At 48.0% G+C, this 18,989-nt stretch overlaps 1 protein-coding gene across 1 annotated transcript in view; it reads left to right on the forward strand.

The window, feature by feature from the left end:
- The first annotated feature begins 1,690 nt into the window (after window positions 1-1,690).
- The window catches only part of MN1 (MN1 proto-oncogene, transcriptional regulator), a 73,383-nt gene continuing 56,084 nt past the window's right edge, over window positions 1,691-18,989 (forward strand). Inside the window, exon 1 of the mRNA XM_069619365.1 lies at window positions 1,691-6,480. Within this exon, the coding sequence (XP_069475466.1) occupies window positions 3,018-6,480 (3,463 nt within the window). The 5' untranslated portion in view covers window positions 1,691-3,017. The remainder of the gene's footprint in view (window positions 6,481-18,989) is intronic.

Raw genomic sequence — 18,989 nt, forward strand, 5'->3', positions numbered from 1 at the left:
GCTATATCACACAATATCTCACTTTACACATTGCCAATCGTACTAGCTATTTAAACAGAACATTTTCCTAAGATTTCATAGCACCAATTTTAAATGTCAGTTACTAAATATATACATTCTTACATTCTCCTGTAAGTTCCCCATGGCTAGATTACCAAGTTCAATTTGTTTCGTACTATTTTAATTAGATATTTGCTTGCTGCAATTCAACACAGACAGTAATTAGACATATTTTATCAGGGCTATATAAATCACTTTCCTGGGCTTCAGTTGTTAACAAAAAAGCAACAACCAGCGATTTGGACTGCCTGAACATTTGTAAGAAAGGCGCTTTCTCTCCAAAACCAGCTTTTTTTGTGTTGTAGTGTAAATATATTTATTTCCAAGGGCTTTCTATATTTGGGAAATCGGCCTGGCAATGTCTTGTCAACAGTCCCCTATTCCGTTATTTATCGTGGTGAGGATGGGTTTATGATCAAGAGGCCCCCACAACGAGGCAAGCATTTTAACTAAGATTACTCGGCTCAATATTTTATCCGGGGAAGAGGTGACATCACGAGGACTGATATTGACGTCACAGGCCCGCCCTCCGTCTTCACGCATCTTCTGAAGTCTGGGGGCACTGCCAAGAATAGATAAGTAAAACATCAAGAACTTGAGTGCAAATTCGGGGAAGGCGCTGCTAGAAGAGCAAGTCTGCGTGGGCCACGAGAGAGCCATCGAAACAAGTGCGGGGGAGCCCGCTGGGGACGAGTAGATTGCCTGGCTCCACAGTGGGGGCAGGGGAATTCCATAAAAGCGGTGGAGGCTGGCACTGCAGAGCACAAGGGGTTACATGGTGCACGGTGCACCGTCGACCCAAGAAGGGCATCACACACCGATACTGGATGGCTTAAAACGAGGACACCTAGCCGGAATCATTACATTCAATAAATCAAGCGCGTCATTGCAAATGAACGTAATCCCTCGCGCAGCTTCTAACGCATGCATCCGCGGGGTACGGTGCACGACACGGGACCCGCGGTTATCGTCCAATCATTGGTATTCTATCAAGGAGAACCCCCCCACCCCCCAACACCCCATTCCCCACTCTACACGGGGGGGGGGATTGGAATATGTCACTGTCCTGCTCTACCCGCGAGGACGAGCAGAGAACACGCATGTTACCGTGTGTTTGCACCGTACAACGGGTTGGGACACACAAAACTTATTTCGTCCCCCCGCCCGCCCACCAAACCAAAGAGAATGGGTATTTTTTTATGAAAACCAGCAAACAAGTATTTGCCTGTGGTCAAATAATATTAAATAAATAAAAGAAATGGACGAAAGGCAAGAGTGCAGTGTCAGCGGGGGGCTGTCAGTGGATAGGGGGTCCCGCTTGTTTGCCAGAGTCCCGAGAGCCAGTGGAAGGGGAGAGCGCGCAGGCCGGCCCCAGAGGCAGGCAGCCCCCCTCCGCCGTGCGCGCATGTTCCGTGTCTAATGCCGAGAGACGGCTGAGCCGAGAGCAGAGCGGCGTCAAAGAGACACCGGCAGCCACGGGCTGCGGCAGGCTGGGCCTGTGCAGGACTGGGGCTGTAACACAGGGCTTCACGCTCTATCTCTTCGGGCCACCTTAACTGGAGGCCCCGCCCCTGAGCCAGGCGCTTCTCTGATTGGACGGGAACTCCGGTCCGGAATAGAAGGCTGAAATGCAAAACTTGTTGCTGGCTCAGGAGCTGAGAGGGAGCTGAACGTGGGCTGCAGAGCGCTGCTCCTGCGCGAGGTAGCCGGAGGAGTTGCGCGCCGTCTTTCCGAGCACTGCCCCTGCCCGAGGGAAAAAAAGAGGCGAGCAGGGGGCACCCCCCTGAACACAGCACTGCGGCCCCCGCACGCAGCACTGCACAGCCAGAGGCAGAAGCACCGATTCGCACGCGCTCTTTGTGTCTTAAAAGAGACCCTGCTGGATTGTGGAGAGCCGAAGAGGTGGTGGCAACGGAGCACACCCCCCCCAGCACACCCTTCCAGCCCGCAGCAGGATCGCAACAGCACCCTGAATTGGTCTGCAGGCGTTGAAGCAAGGCAGCAAAACTCCGAGCAGCACCCGCATCACAGACGGACAACGGGCGCCCGTAGCTTTGCAGCACACCACACGCCTGTAGCGCCTAGACGCGGAGGAAGCCTGTGCTAAGCACTCCGAAGAAAATGCCAACAATGCTTGGCCTGTGCTGCGCGGTGTCCTCGCGAGACCCCCGCTAACTTAAGCTCACCTGCGCCCTCAACACCCAGAGGAAGCCAGTTGTCATTTAATTTGCTGGTGGGTTTTTTTTTGTTCTTCACATTCTTCGGGGGAGAAATCATCGCATTGCTGCTGCCCGTGAAGAGACTGCGCCGGGGAGGCGAAGTTCACCGAGTTGGGCCGACAGTCTCGAGGAGCCTTCAGTGGGGGTGTCCGGGGCTGCGGGGACACACACCGTCACACCTTGATAGCGCCCGTGGGACGTGCACGGTGGTTGCTCCACTCCGCATTCGGCCATCTCTGGGCTGACCTGGAAACAGAGGTGTTGCGCAGGTTACAAACATTCTGATTGTTTTGACACGGACATCCCGCGGCCAATAAAGAACGTTTCCTAACCCCCGGCCCCACACAGACGCCCCCAGGGCAAGGCAACCGGGGCAGCCCGGACGTGTGTCACCGCACAACGTAAACTTTGCATTCCACAGAAACTGTCTGCCAGGCGTTCAAACTTTTTGCCAGTCCCATCTTGGCTTATACTTCGGAAGAACTTCTCAAGCACCCTCATTAAACCACCAAAGGAGCATGGTTGCATTCGAGGACACCGCGGAGGCCGCATTAAGGCGTCCAATATGAGTGGTGATGCGGGGCGTTCCCAGGCACGGACCCTCGGCTCCTGATCGCTGCCTTTTTCTTTTGCAGGTACCCTGCACCGACCCGCCTGGGCCCCCCCACTCGCGCATCCCTGCCCTGAAGCCCGCAGCACCTGGAGCAGCTGCCATGTCTCACTGATCCCCTTGGAAGCATGTTTGGGCTGGAACAATTTGAGCCGCAGATCAGTTCGAGGACCGCCGGCCAAGCAGAGAGGGGCTTCGCCCTGTCAGGACTTGCCATGAGCTCGCACTTCAAGAGCCCCGCCTTCCACTCCGGAGGGCCCGCGGGGCCCGTGGACCCCTCCATCGGCGGCCTGAGCGAGCCCCCGATGCTCGGTATGAACATGAACCTGAGTGGCGACCCCTACCCCTTCCATGCCCGCGGGCACCCGGAGATCCACCCAGCGGGGCTGCAGCCCCAGCCGGTGCACGGCTTCTACAACAACCAATCCCCGCACCACGGGCACCCGGGCGGCAGTCACCACCCGCCGCACCAGCATCACCCGCACTACCCGAGCAGCTACGGGGGGCCAGACCCCGGCAACTCCTGCCTGCACGGGGGCCGCCTGATGGGCTACACGGGCGCCCCGCAAGCCTTCGGGGAGGGTTACGAGCACATGGCCGAGAATCAGAGCGGGGAGGGCTTCGGCCAGCAAAGGTCGGGGAATCTGCCGGACTTCCAGCACCCGGCCCCCACGGGCTCCAACCACGCCGTGCCCGCCCCCTGCCTGCCCCTGGACCAGTCCCCGAATCGAGCGGCCTCCTTCCACGGGCTCTCGTCCTCGGGCACCAGCGACTCCCACAGCCTGGAGCAGAGGAGGATCCAGTCCCAGGGGGCCGTGGACTCCATGGAATACACCTACTCCGGCGAGGGCCCGTCGGGGCACTTTGACATGCCCGTTTTCTCGCCGTCTGAGTCAGACGGGCAGCTCCCCCACTTTGCGGCTGGCAGGCAGGTCCCTGGTGGGGGCAGCTTCCCTGGCACACCCGTCATGCCCAGAGCCCAAGGCATCGTGGGGATGCCAAAAGGCCACCCTCAACAGCAGCATGGCGTTTTCTTCGAAAGGTTTGGGGGATCAAGGAAAATGCCCGTGGGCATGGACCCAGGAGTCAACGCCAGGCATCCGTTGATGCAACAGCAGCAGCAGCAGCAGACGGGCATCCTTGCCAGGCAGAACTCCTGCCCGCCAGGGATCCCCAGGCAACAACAGACAGAAACCCCCACCCCTAACCCAAACCTTCAGGACAATGGAGCGATCATGCAGAACCAGCATGCCCAGTTTGAGTACCCCATTCATAGACTGGAGAACAGGGGCATGCACCCCTACACGGATCCTGTGTTCAACATGCAGCAGGCAACCCCCCAGCAAGCCCCAAATCAAAGACTACAGCATTTCGATGCCCCTTATATTAATGTGGCGAAGCGGCCCAGGTTTGACTTTCCCACTAACCACAATGTGGATAGCTGTGCAACGTGGAGTAATAACAGCATCCACAATGCAGGCATGGAGAACCATCTCTCGCCCTCCACGTACCCCGGCCTTCCCGGCGAATTCACCCCGCCGGTGCCAGAAGCCTTCCCTCCCGGGCCGCCCCTCCAGCACCCAGTGCCAGAGCACCAGTCCCTCCAGCAGCGGCAGAATGCAGCCATGATGATCAAACAGATGGCCTCCAGGAACCAGCAGCAAAGAATGAGACAGCCTAACCTCCAGCAGCTGGGCCACCACGGGGATGTCAATCAAGGCAGCATTGGCCATGGAGCCCAAGTGGGGACCATGCCCCAGCCAAGCTTTGAGCGAGAGAATGGCGGGCGGCTGGCGGGCTTTGACCCACAAAACCCACACATGGCTCAGGAGAGCAACTGGTTTCCGGGCCCCCACCCTCCTGGAGAGATGATGCAGCGGAGAATGGGCGGGTCAAACCTACAAACAGAATCCACCCCCCATGACATGAGCTTGCAACAGAATGGATCAAATTTAATGTTTAGGTCAGGGGTTAACGGGATGGGCATGCAGGAGCCAATGAGAATGCCCGGTGAAGGACACGTGCAGGCCTTGCACTCTCCGGGAATGCATTCTCAGTTTGGGGGTAACATGGGTAATCTTTCCCAAATGCAGTCTCCTGGGGGAGGTGTGGGCATGCCTAATACTCCATCGGACAGAAGGGCCCCTGGGGATTTTTCAGCACCAACCTTGGGTGGGCAGCCTGGTTTTCCATTTGGGACCTCAAGTAGACAAGCAACCCAACACAGCAATCCTTCAGGAGTCAATTCCTCCCCGAGCCCTTACGCCCCACAATCAGATTTTCAAGCCAGCCAAAGGTCTGCTGCAAGCAAACTGGGCGCCCTTTCCTTGGGTTCATTCAGCAAACCCAACGCAAAAGACAATATGTTTGGGCAGAGCTGCCTGGCAGCACTCTCCACCGCATGCCAGAACATGATTGCAAGTTTAGGTGCCCCAAACCTCAATGTCACCTTCAACAAGAAGAGCCAAGCAGAAGGCAAACGAAAGATGAGCCAGACAGAGTCTGAGGTCAGTGGCAATGTGGGCAATGCTGGCACTGGTCCGGAATACTTCCCAAATGGGGCGTCTCAAAACAATCAGGGTGCTGGGGTTGTGAGTAATGGCAAATCTGCAGGCCAATGTGGGCCGAACCAGGCCTCCCAGGGGGAATCCACCCTGTCCCCGAACTACAGTATTGAGGCCACTCCGGGCAATGATGGCAAACCAGTGACTGGAGGCGGGCGGGGACGGGGCAGGAGAAAAAGGGACAGCGGGCATGTGAGCCCAGGACATTTTTTCGACAAGTACACTGCAGATGGGGCAGTAGTCAGCCCAGGGCAACAGGGTCAACCGGCCAACCTTGGGGAGCGTGGAGGGACTCCTCACGACAAGCCCATGACTTCCCCTTCCTGGGGCAAAGGTGATCTCCTCCTCAGTGACCAATCCGACCTCATGTCCTCTCTGGACAGCGGAATTCAGAGTATGTCGAAGTCGGACAGTAGCTCGCCTCACGTTGACTTCCCTGATGACGTCAGCACCAATTATGTGAATGAAGATGAAGTGTCCTCTAGTTCAGACAATACAATATCCAAACCCAACCGCAGCCCACCAATGACTGGTTCCCCAAAAATCCCTCGGGGCGACCACGGGCTTCTGAATGGACAAAAGCCCTTGGCTCCGGCTTTGCTTAGCAACACTACCTCTACCCCAGACAGCTATGGACTGAGCAGCACCGGGCACCCCGGCACCCCGGGGATGGAGCAGGTCCGCACCCCGACTAGCACATCGCCGCAGGACGAGATCCACCCCTTGGAGATCCTCCAAGCACAGATCCAGCTGCAGCGGCAGCAGTTCAGCATCTCCGAGGACCAGCCCCTGGGGATGAAAAGTAAAAAGCCTGAATGTACTGGCCAGAACGGGGACAATGACTTAAGCAGTTGTTGCTCGGACAGCGTCAAAAGCGCCATGAGTACTATAGACCTTGACTCTCTGATGGCAGAGCACAACTCCACCTGGTACATGCCCTCTGACAAGTCCCTGATGGAAGGACATGAGGACGAAAAGTCTATGGCATCATGGGAGAAATCAAAGACTCAAATTCCCAACAAAGAAGGTATAGATTTTTAATTTTACACATTATTATAGTTTTTTTTTTGTTGGAATGAATTTTTATTTTTTTTAACCAGGGACTTGTTATTTCCCAAAATACCTGCTGCTATCATTCTGTAAAGAACAGTAAGACTCACTTCCATGTATCGTTGGGCGAAGAGAACACTGTGGCTTGTTGAACTCTGGTGGTCCAAGGTGTGTGTTCATAATTATTACCATGGTCCCCCTTAAACCTACATTGATCCCCAGGTACCATGTGGTGGCAAAATAACGACCGGTGCATTTGGTGACCCCCCAGGTCTATAGCCATACACAGCCGAGTTATGTATTTCCCGAATTTGCACCTCCCGGGTAGGGTGCGCAAAAACACAGTAGCACACAGGGCCCCACCTGGATGGAGACCGTAACATATTTTAACACACCTTCCAAATGTTCGTGCTGCAGTTCAACGCAGCCAGCACCCCGCTGTGCAAAGAAAGAAAACGTCGAGTGGTGTGCACAGTTACTCTGTGCACTGCCCCAGGGCTGCGGCCCTATTACCTAATAAGGTTTGATAAATGGCCGCTCGGATAGGGTTACCCCTGGCCAGCGCATACCTGCCATAGCTTGTTTGCTGCTCTGGGGGTTTTGCAGGGCTAAACGCCCCAATAAAATCAAAAATCAAAAAAAATAAGCAGCCGGACTATGCACTTTATTCTGACTCGGGATTTCTAATGTTGGCATCTGTTTACACACCACCAAAGGAGAACGTATTGCTGGCCCAGCTTCAGAGAATGTGTTATCAAGGGAGCCAGGAGCAGAGCACGGCTAGTCCACCCTTGGAGGGCGAATGGTGCATTAAACATGCACCAAGTTGCCTCCTCTCCTTCAAGCAGTAGGCAGAACAGCCAATTGTATACTGGCCCCATATTTCAAATGTCTTGATTGTTTATTTTAAAATCTATGTCTTAATAAAGTATATATATTTATACATATATATTTCATTTTGCAAAACCAGTACGGCCAGGCTCCCATTGTACACATCTCTTATCCAACAAAACGAACCCGGATGTCATACATTTGGACATTGGACTGTTAAGATGCTCCTGGCTGTCGCGACTGTTCCGATGGGGGAGGGAGTGCGGGGTGAGGGGCGGTCACCCTGTCTGCTGGGTGTAAATCTGGTGGCCTGTCTCTGACATGTACAAACCGTGTACAGTAGAAAGAAGGTTGGCGTCGCTGCGTCTCCGCGGAATGCGGGCTATATTTATTCATATTGAATAGACTATTTTTTTATATATACATTATTGTAAGAGTTCCTCCCAATGCGCAGACGTGTCCTTCCGACCTCAATGTAATTTTTTTTTTTTGCAATGACAACAAATCGTGTTCTGTATGTTTTCTAAACTGAATATACTGTTTCCCTAACTCTCCCGCCTCTGGTGTACTTTGTGATTGTTTTTTACTGAGTGCAAGCATGCCTACAGCACACATGTCACATGTGAACACGTGAATGGATCCTTTGCAGGCCGGTGCCTTGCATGGCAGCGGGTTTCAGCGTTATTTATAGAGCTCCAGAATGCAAGGGCACACGCGCTCCACAAGTCGAGGGAAAATGCACTTTAAGGCGTTCTGAATAAACTCTCTATGGTGAGCGCGGTGTCGTAAAATGCAAAACTGTTGGATTTTATTTCTGTCGCCTTTTTTATGCAACGCCTTCATATCTTCTATCGTCGCATTTCAGCGTGGGGCATGTAAGCGCCTGGCATGTGTTGCTCATGTATTTTTATTTAGAAAGGCCCTGTGTTATTGGACGCTGGATCGAGGAAGATGGTATTTTTTTTTTTAAGATGGTTTCACGGGAAGAAATGAAAAGGTCCGGGTTGTTGCAAAGCGCCTAATGCGCCGGTCACAGTCCCGGCGCTGGCTATTGAGGCGGGCCTGTCGGCTGGCTCTGCTGCTCGCCCCTTTGTTCCCGGCCGGCGCTCGGCTCAGGAGGGCCCTGCGCCGAAGGCCCGGCCTGCTTAGCATGCAGAGCGGCCGCCCAGAGCCCATCAGCATTCCCCGCGCCGCGCGCAGGCAAGGACATAAATTGGTTTGTTTGGGACCCGTCTTTTTCCATCTTTAAATGGAGTTGCTCACAACATCCTTTCTTGGGCCTTCTTTTTTTTATTGTTCCTTGCACACATCTAGATGCGACTGGATCAATAGCCAGTTAGTGCAAATCACAGGGCCTGTCAGCCGGGCTTTGCAGCCAGAACAGCATGAAATACAAACGCGGGCTTTTCTTTTAATTATTTAGGGTGCAAATGGCTCCCGTTGTTCCTTGACTGGTTGTGCGGGGGCTGCTTTAGGATTCGCGTTGCCTTTGGGCATGTACTTGGCAGTCGTGTGCCTTCCATAGACGCGCCGATCGATTATATATCCGCCCGCGTTCTCAAGGCTTACAAGGGAATGATTACCATGTGAGGGTCGCTCCGAAGGCACAGGGTCCGCCGTGCAGCTATTGTCCCATAATGCACGTTTTCAGCAGATGCAGCTCCTACTCCACTCAGCCAGGAACTCGAGCTACTATTTTTGATTTTGAGCTTTTATATTATTTCAGGGTCCCCCATAATAACCCAAGAAGCTTCCCCGACCCCGGAATTGTATGCAAATGTCTGCTGTGGACTGCCTCAGACAGCGAACCACCGAACATTCCACCAGTAGAACAGGCCCAAAGATTGGACGTGTTGGCTGAAATGCCCAGATTCCAATGAGTGCTCTTGTTGCATGGAGCCCGGGGCGCATGACGCTCGTTTTTCAGCAGTAAAGATTTCTTTAAACAGTGCACGTCATTATCTCTGTTTTTATATACACACACCGCGAGTATTATTATTTTAACCGTGGGTGCCAACGCACTTTGCTTGGAAAGCGAATTTATTGAAAGAAACATGAAAAGCGGGATGTGTATGCTGAAACACCCCCCCCCCCCCAAACGCCACACGTATACCCCGCAACGCAAGATCCTGCCCCGCGGGCACAGCCATGGCACACACACCTACACATCTACACACAGGGCCTGGTTTACAAAGACCTTTTCAAGGGGGTTTTCCCATTCAAACGTGTTTTAGTAAATCAGGCCCATAAAGTCATAACAGTCTCTTCACTTTAGGAACCAGGCGTTTATCAATGTTCTGAAAACACCACGTGTGTCTTTTTCCTCGAGCACTCTATTAAATTATAGAGCAATGTATTGATTTCCTCTGCCTTTATCAATAGCAACACTGTTCTACTAAATGTTATTAATGGGAATGCACAGCTCAGGGAGCTGATGTGCACCTTGTCTATGGCAAGCTTGCAGTAGTGGTCATGTGTGTGTATGCAGGTCGCCCATGTATGTCATGCCACACGTGCTGGGAACTCACACCGTGTGCCAGAGCAAGAGGAGCGACCTGCAAAGCAGGCACGGCGGTGGCACAGCCTGTCGGTCTGTGAGTGAAGCGCAACCAGGTCTTGGGTTTTTGGGTGAAATGTTGGGCAACATGCTCTGTTACGGGGTGAATTTTCTGGGCATGATGGCGGTATATGAGTGCACAAAAAACAATTCCCCCACAAACGCTGCCTTTAAAATACACAACACAGTGGACAAATGATGAAACTGTGCAGGGGTCTTATGTTTAACAATGGCTGAGCATCTCAGTTTGGAGGGACCCACCCGCTGATCCTCAGAAGCATGCTTTCACATCTCCCTGCGAGGGGCTCACTGATGTCTCGCATTTAGTAAGCCAACTAGCGAGATGCTCGCGGTCCTGTATCTGTGACCTCGCATTCGCCAACCTGTTAAAAGCCTGCACAACCACACAACTGCCCTGGCCATTTCAATAGAAGCCGCTGGGGTTCTAATGAATGCCCCCTCGGCAGCCACAAGGTCGACGGCTTCCTTTGGGTGCATTTCAGCTTCCATTATACAGTTATTGTGCCTTTTTATTCTTAATTGTGGGATGCAGATACGCAATACATTGATTGGCCCACACATCACACTGGAACATTCATATCGAATGTGCACGTGCCTTTAGTTCTCTCATCGAACTGGGACTGCCACTACTGCTCACTATTCTAATGACATGATCCGTTCATGGTAGCACACAAATAAATCCCTGACACCACTACCGAGTCACAAAGTATGGACGCCCTTGCAGTGCACTCAGAATTATCCACAGCAATTCGCAGAAAACAAAGCCATAGGTGTTATTAAACAAACCATAACGCACAGCGTGTTATCTTTCAGCCCCCTTCTCCCTGTAAGTGCATAATATTTATTCATGAATGACCAGGCCGAGCAAACTCCATTAACCCTGGCGTGTCTTATTCCAGCACATAGCGTGAAAAAGGTCTTTCAACTAACCACATGCAAAGTGTCTTCCAGGCCTTCCGATTCGAAGGAGGAGGGGAGTGCAAGGGTTAAAGGGATTTTTTTTTTGTGTTCACATCAAAATTCCTAAGGTCTGTAAAAAATGCCTTCACTTGACATTTGCTCTGCAGAAACTTGCAACCTAAAACCACGCAGGTGTTAATCAGGAAAAATGTAAGTGGGTCCTGTTACCGGGGACGTGTATTATGTTCGTCTGCCTCGTTTCATTGACATGACCGGTCTGTTTCACTGCTAGTCTTTGCCGCTTCTTTAATATTTAATTAATAAGACAAACCAATCAGCAAAAAGGGGAACAGTATGCATGCGCACACGCACACCCACACACAAACACACACCCCTCCACACACACACACACACACAAATGTCCGGATGGAGGGATCTGGTTAAAGGCATGGCTCTATAACAACAAATAAAATGGAGATTTGAACAAGCTGCGTTTTCTGCAGGTCAGGATGTGTGGCTGCTTGTTGACTTTTCAAAAAATCTGCAGTAGAGTTGACACCATGCACTCATTCTTTTTGTTCCTGCCTTTTTTCCTTAACTCTATGCAATTTGCGCTTACCTTGATATTTAATTTTCATGATCTAATTTTTTTAATGTCCGTCGATCTACCCTGAGTTGCAAGCAATGCAAGGGGCAGGCACGCCCCACCCTGTTGTCCAATGGTGAATAAGATGGCACCAGGAGAATACACTTTGTGGTGTCGATGGATTTTTCTAATTTAACTCATCTGATGTTGCTTTAACTTGTGTACTTTTTAATATCTTCTGGATCTTTACCTGCAACCTTATGCCGCTGGCACTCCCAAGGAGTTTTTTTTAATGGTCTCAGCTGGAAAATGAGAGGATTTTTGTAACAATGTACCCAGCTATCTGGGTGTGCTTAAAGCTGAAGGAATAGATGCCCAGCCGCTAGCAGTGTTATAATGGACGTCTATTTCCTGCTGAATACATTCTCCTAAAATCTTATGAGTCATGAAAAAAGATCATGGTTGTTTATGACCAGTTTCAGTTTATCACAATGCCAATAACCCCATCAATCAGCCTAGCAACGGATCGATCAGAGGTCTACCCTTTAATCATCAGCCCAGCTTCACACCATATATTACTAAATATGAACTCTTTGCTTCTGGTTTCACAACATGGACCCTCTGCAGGAGCAAAGCAGTCGGAAATGTGTCACTTGGGCTAGTCAGTTGAAAATGAAACCGATTTAATATGCTTAAGCTGCTTCGATACATGGATACATGTAAACCCTTCTGCGGTGTTTTGTTCAGACCCGTGAATGCAATTTGAGGTTCTGCTTCTCTGATTGCCTGTAAGTCTTGATGCAAAGCTCAACAATCACCACTGTGCAAACACCAAGAGTGTGGAGTCATGTGCCTATTGTGCCGGTGTGTAGGCTTGCTTGTGAGATAATCATGCAAGTAGTGTTCCATGACACCACACTGGGTCCGATTTACAAAGCGTTTTTCAATGGGTAAATCCCATTGAAAACACGTTGTAAATCGGGCCCATTGTGTTTCTAAAGTAAACGAACTGATATGTATAAATCATGTATTCCTCATGGGGGAACGTTTCTAAATGACATTTTAATACAGTATTGGATAGTTTATTTGAGATGCCTATATTAGTAGGCTGTATGTGCTTCCAAACCGGTACAATTTGGGAGTATAGCTGCACCTTGTGGCACGTTTGCCTAGGTCTTTCATGTTAACATCCATTTCGTGACAGCTTTTTGCAACAATAATTCAGCTATTTGCAATTCTTTTCCTAGAGTTGTCAAGCAATTCCTCACTGCACTCGTCTTGTTAGCTATTTCTGAATTGCTAATATGTGATAAACCTTCCCGGCTGAATTATTTTCTAATTGTGTAGGATTGTTAACCAAGTAAACAAAGCCCCGGAGCTGTCATGAACACATGGATGGACTGCACAGTCACCATGAATTGTAAACATTGTGCCCAAGCCATTGCATTCTGTCCTAGTCAAGCACAATAGTTTCCAACATACAGCTACACATGTTTACACAATTTTTAAATATTCATTCAGAAAATCTCCTTCAGCAACAGGTAAAGTATGGTGGCTTTCCCACCGATTCGTTGCATTTTGTTACACTTTATTGCATAGGAGGCTGTCCATGTGGTTAACACAACTGCCTGTGGCGTCATGTCAAACACACGTTTACTTTTTTTTAGTTCACCAATTCTTTTTATTGAGAACCTATTCAAATCATCAAAACAGAACAGCGAAACAACAAAACCACGATCAAAACCAAAATCAGCATTCAGATCAAAATCAAAACCCGGGCGGGAGGGGGGGGGGGTGGTAACCCAGCGGGAAGCTATATATCAACCCGGGGGGAAGCTATATATCATTCTCTACTATCTGTTTCATTTGTGAAACCTTTAATTACATTAATAATCTCAATTCATCTCCATGAACCAAAATCTGTGCAAGTGTAATAGATTTTTTTTTAAAGGTTGATGTGAGGGACCGTTTGCGTCTTTTGTTTTAAGCATAGTTAGGTTTCAACTTAATACACAAAAGTGTTGACCCCAGTCTCTCATGTAGCATTCGATTGCATATACGAGGTATATATACATATATGCACTCTTTGTTATTGTCATGGCCCTATAAAGCCACCAGTGGGTTCCTGTGGCGTAATATACCGCTCAGAGCCGTAGTGCTTTTTATGATGTCATTGGCATTTGCGGCAGGCTTAAAGAAACACAGACTCGTAATTTGTGTGTGGGGAAATATTTACAAAACATTCTCTCAATTTGTTGCAAATTGGTTTGCTCTCAATTGCTTATTTTCTCGATTGGAGAGAACCACGGGCCTGATTGACCGAAGCATTTTATAATGGTGCGATCCCATTGGAAAACGCTCTGTGATCGACGCCCTATATGTGTTGGGACACACAGTTGACGTGTGCCCATCTTGCATCATCACTAAATTCAAGAGTGACTGGACACACACACAATTAGTGCAGGAAAGGAAAGGATGCGTTCCAGATCTTGATTGTAAACACAGAACATACATGAAAACACGACTAAAGGTGGGCGCAATCGGAGGTTTATTGCAATTCGTGTGTGGCCTCTTTACATCATCAGTGTGTTAAAAAATGGAGGATAGATTCAAAGACAGTACATTTTGCCATATATGTAATGATGTTTTTGTTGTTGTTGCAGATGTGTGACTGAATACCACTGTTAAGGAAGGTCTTTTTAGGAAACGTAGGGGCCGATTTACAAAAATGGTTTAACCTGGGAAAGCCCCATTGAAAACATTTTAGTAAACCAGGCCCATAGTGATTTGAGTTTGCAAAACAACGTGATTCCTATGCAGCAGTAGTATTACCACTTTACGTAAAGTAGTTTTTCCATAGTGAACTGCCGGCCATTTTAGAAGTCCAACATTAAAAGTTAAAAACCCGAGGATTACACTCCTTTGCTGCCATTTGTGATGGGGATTTTCTTGTTTTTCTTCCTGTAATGCAAGCTCGATTACGCATCTTGTAATTGCTGTACAGCGCCCACAACCTTGGGTGCGGTTCTCACCGCTGACACGCCAATCAAACAAAAACTAGCATTTTAGTTCTCGTTCAAGAGAAATGACGTGAACCGATGTGCTTTGTTGCCCCTTTGCCATGAACACTGCACGGCATCGTCTGCTGGAGACGCGTGCTCTAACAGATTATTGTCTGCGCTCTGACTTGGCCCTTTTAAAGCCCTACGCTGCTAATCTACTCTGGCAGCACCATGCTCGCGGGCCTTCACATACACACCACCACACAATGCGGATCCAGAAGTGAATGGCATGGTCTTCTTTTTTGACATGTGACCGGTTCATGGGACACCCCTTGGCTGACACCGAGCACCTCACTGGGTAGGACCTTAAAATGCTTGATGGTCAGGCTCTTCCTAGGACCGCATCACTTACGCTCCACTGTCATTACTGTAAGAGACCAGTAGCGTCGAGAAATTGCACTGAGACGAGTTGTCACTGTCAGGCTGGATTGTGCATACGTGGGCGTCCTGGTGGATTGAAGCATGCAAGTAAGATCTGCATATTGACACTGAAACTCCAGTGTGACACCAATATCAATTGTGCACTCACACAAATACACACTGTTCTGTTATTAATACACTATCGGTATTTTCTCTAGGTGGGTCTATATGTCACTAAGCTAGGGACTTGCTTCAGACACAGGGCAGCCTGCAGTTAGCACGTTTGAATCCCAGCAGGGACAGCACAGCCCCTCTTTGAGCACCATTTAAATTGAGTAATAACAACACCTGGTATTACAGCACTTAGAAGTTGGGGGAATTCCGCATGAAGCACTATATAAGAATGCAATATTGTTTTAAAAATGCTCTAAAATGAAATCCCATAGCAAATCTGCTTTATTTCTACCCCCAATAAACATGCTCTACTGATACAGTTACCGTTTTCTGCTTCCCTTATGATCCATTTTGATCCTAAATCAATTTCCAATAATCTGTTGCTAGCCGATATCCTCCCATCTTTGTTCTATAATTAAAAACATCTCTTTCTTCTTTCCAAGCCTCTGCATGCCAAGGCCGAGCTCAAATAGCTATTTCTGCGGAGTTGGTGTCTCCGTGCATCAAAAACGTGTACAGCATATTGTTTTATGTAACTCTTTCGACATACTAAGACTCCTACAAATAACCCTCTTACACATGTGTAAAATGTGCTCTCTTTATTTTAACCACTAATTTCAGTGCATTTTGCATAGTTTCCAAGAAAATTCAGCTTGTTAAAAAAGAACATCAAAAATGTTTGATTTGATCATGAATGATTATTAAACAGCCATCATTTACTGACATATAATACAGGTGAACTGGATTGTGCTTTACGATGCACCCATACCCATTGTAACATTCCCAACATATCTTCCTATTTTTTAGTTGTGGCTATTCGGTCATGCTAGAACACCTAAAGGCCAACACTCCGTTCATAGGAATATAGATAGTGGGGAGTGGGGTGGGGGGTAGTGGGTAGTGGAATGTGAAGGGTGCACATGGAAGGTGGATGTTGTTTGTCTTTTACCCACCTATTTGGCTGTTATGGCAATGCTAATCCCTAAGGCAATTCCCACCAATTAACTACTAACCTACTATATAAGGCCTGATTTACAAAAGCATTTTACAACGGTGCTCTCCCATTGAAAAAAAATACACTGTAAATCAGGCCATATGTGTTTGTGCTAGCTCGCTCATGCAGTAACATCAGATTTTGGGCTTTTATTAGGCTACCATTATTATCTGCAAGCAGTCTTCTGAAAGGCAATGGCTCTATTAATACACGTTTTAACCAAGAGTGCCTTCCATCCACTTAATTTATAAAAAACTATGTGTGTCCTCATGTCTGTGTTTGAACAGAATGCCTGTTAAAAACAAGCACTGGCATTGCCAACAGTTTGGCTCCTGTAAAGATATTAGATGAACAGTTATCAGGCACTGCCATTGCATGTCCAGGTATGCACACCATTTGCCAGCTGTTACCATCTTGTGGTAAGGTTGTTCCATTGTGCCAGTGCCTGGCAAAGGCCTTTGCCAAGGCTACACAACAGCCCAAACTGTTGGCTTTTCCAATTCTTTTTTTTTGTTACTTATTTCAAATGGGGGTGTGTGGTAAGTGTGCAAATGGGAGATGATATTGGATTGCTCGTACGCGAAGACTGTCTTTAACCACTGTGTAGTGAGGAAAAATATGCACACGAATGCCCCTGCTTCTCCGATTAGCTACTAATCGGACCCACACGGATAGGACCATTAGAATCTTCCTTACAATTGACACGGACAGGGCTTGATTCTTTTCTCGTCACTTTAAAAAAATTAAATACATAAACAATAATACAGCTAAAAGATAGTCTGATTACTATCTAATGCCCAGTCACACATTCGTATTGCCCTTTCAACTTCAACTAAAATCAAGGATTGCAATGAACGAAAACGACAACAGAACTCCTTTATAAATGCTGTTTTTTTCCGTCGGTTTTCATTGAAAACTATTGCTTGATGCAGGAAGATTCAGTACATAATGACCATTATCTTAGTAGAACATATCACACTACATCGCAAATATTCTGTCTGGGTGAATATTTATGCACACCCACCCACATACACGTACACTCACTCACATGCATACACACGCACGTGCGCACGCACACACCTGCTCTCCTTTAGGCATAGAGGGCCAGGATGATGACAGGCCTTCCAATCAAGGCTGCAAAATAGATCAATTTTCCATATCCTAGCGCACATCCCATGGGGAATTACGCCGCGTCGGCAACACATTCCCCACTGCAGGGTTTTTCTGGCTGTGTATAAAACAACTGACATAGAAAAGGCACAATGTTTATATTTTCTGGTGGGCGTCCATTTCCTCCTTCCCAATCTTCTATAGTGGCAGAGAAGAAACTATTCATGGATCCCCTATTTAGTATGCAAAGGGTTAATTATTCCTATATCCTTGTATACATTTGGAGCATCCATGTGTTATGTTCCTACGATGCAGTCGAAGGGTTGGAGAGACATACTAAACCATGCGGCTCAAGACAGAGTGTTTTTTTATAAATGATACCATTAGTTGTACTACATGTTAAGAAATGTGTGGGCTTCCTAAGGGCTGAAATCCAAAATCCAGTCAACTGAGCTGCAGAAAATGTGCAGTATAAGTATATATTGTGGAACTTATGTCGTGTTGTCCACAATTGTCATTTACGAGAGCTTGACCATTATTTTCATGGGACATTGTTTAGTTTGGACTAGTATGACGCCCATTTTTTGAAACCTCAAACAATTGGAAGCTGGCTGTTGATGAATGTTGAAGTGAAATTGGTACACTGTATTTAAAATATGATTGCATGACATATGCCACGGCTCAACGTTTTCACTCCCCACGAGCGATGGGCTGTTGATAATTTACTCTTGGTGAGTAAGAAACGGCGTACTGTGTGAATGTGTAGAATTGAAGTGGCAAGTGGCTTTGAATGTCTGGCTAGTAGCTTGCAACTTGATATTTTGCCCCCTTAACAATGCTATATTTATGTAATTCAGTAGATGTGTTTTTACCGAAAGCATTTTCCAGGTCCAAACTGCAGTTTTTAAGAGAATCTGGTCCACAAATGCACTGGGTGTATAAAGTGCCTGCACTGTGCAGCCAATAGTCGAGCAAGCATAATAGTAATTTTTCTGTTACCTTTTTTGAGACTGTAGCTGCTGAATAAACAAAAGGAATTGATTACATTGGTTAACAGCTGCTGATTAAACAAAGGACAATGATTAACCTGGTACACAGCAGCTCCCTGCATAGTCAAGTTCACATTGCGTGTCAGTGGACAGATTTTCATGGAGGCAAATTACCTGCTGTGTTTTGATTACTTTAAGCAATTGCAATTCTTGATAAGCAAAGGGTAAAACGAACATAGTTGATGTTCTAGTCATCATATTGGGTAAACTCTGTATTCCAAAGGAATTATGTGATCCCTGTGAATTATGGAAACATTTAATGGGAATGACATCATACTTGTAAAATATAGGTTTAGAAACCACTGCTGTTTGTGCAATAAACATAGCTAAGGATGATCCTCTACATAATACCCTAGGGATGTCTGTACATTGGGGACTGGGTATGCACACATCCCCTTATGAACAGACATCCTTAACCTGAGGCCCAGGGTCCCCACTAAGTCCCTTTTTTCTAAGATTTTGCTAGGCCCACAAACTCAGCTAGACCCTCCTTATAAGGACAGGGACCCTTTCACATCTCAGTTTTGGGGAGAGGCAACATCTTCTGAAACAAGACCGAGGGCTGGCCTTGTACCCCCGGGGAGTGACAGAAGTCATACCATTGTATCCTCCCATCCAAATTCTGAATGAATGAATACACATGGTTCATGGTTGCAAACACTTGAGTGTTATGGTGAGTATTGCACAAGTTGAAATGAGCACCAAGTTCTGCGCACATTAAGGCCTGATTCATGGAATATTTGCCTGACTTTGCACTGCTGAAAAGTGACTTTGCACTGCTGACACAAAACCTGATTCATGGAATCGTGCAAAGTGTATTTTTGCCATGCAAAGTCTTGGCA

This window comes from Ambystoma mexicanum, chromosome 10 (assembly GCF_040938575.1).
Source record: "Ambystoma mexicanum isolate Mex_15411 chromosome 10, UKY_AmexF1_1, whole genome shotgun sequence".
NCBI lineage: Eukaryota > Metazoa > Chordata > Amphibia > Caudata > Ambystomatidae > Ambystoma > Ambystoma mexicanum.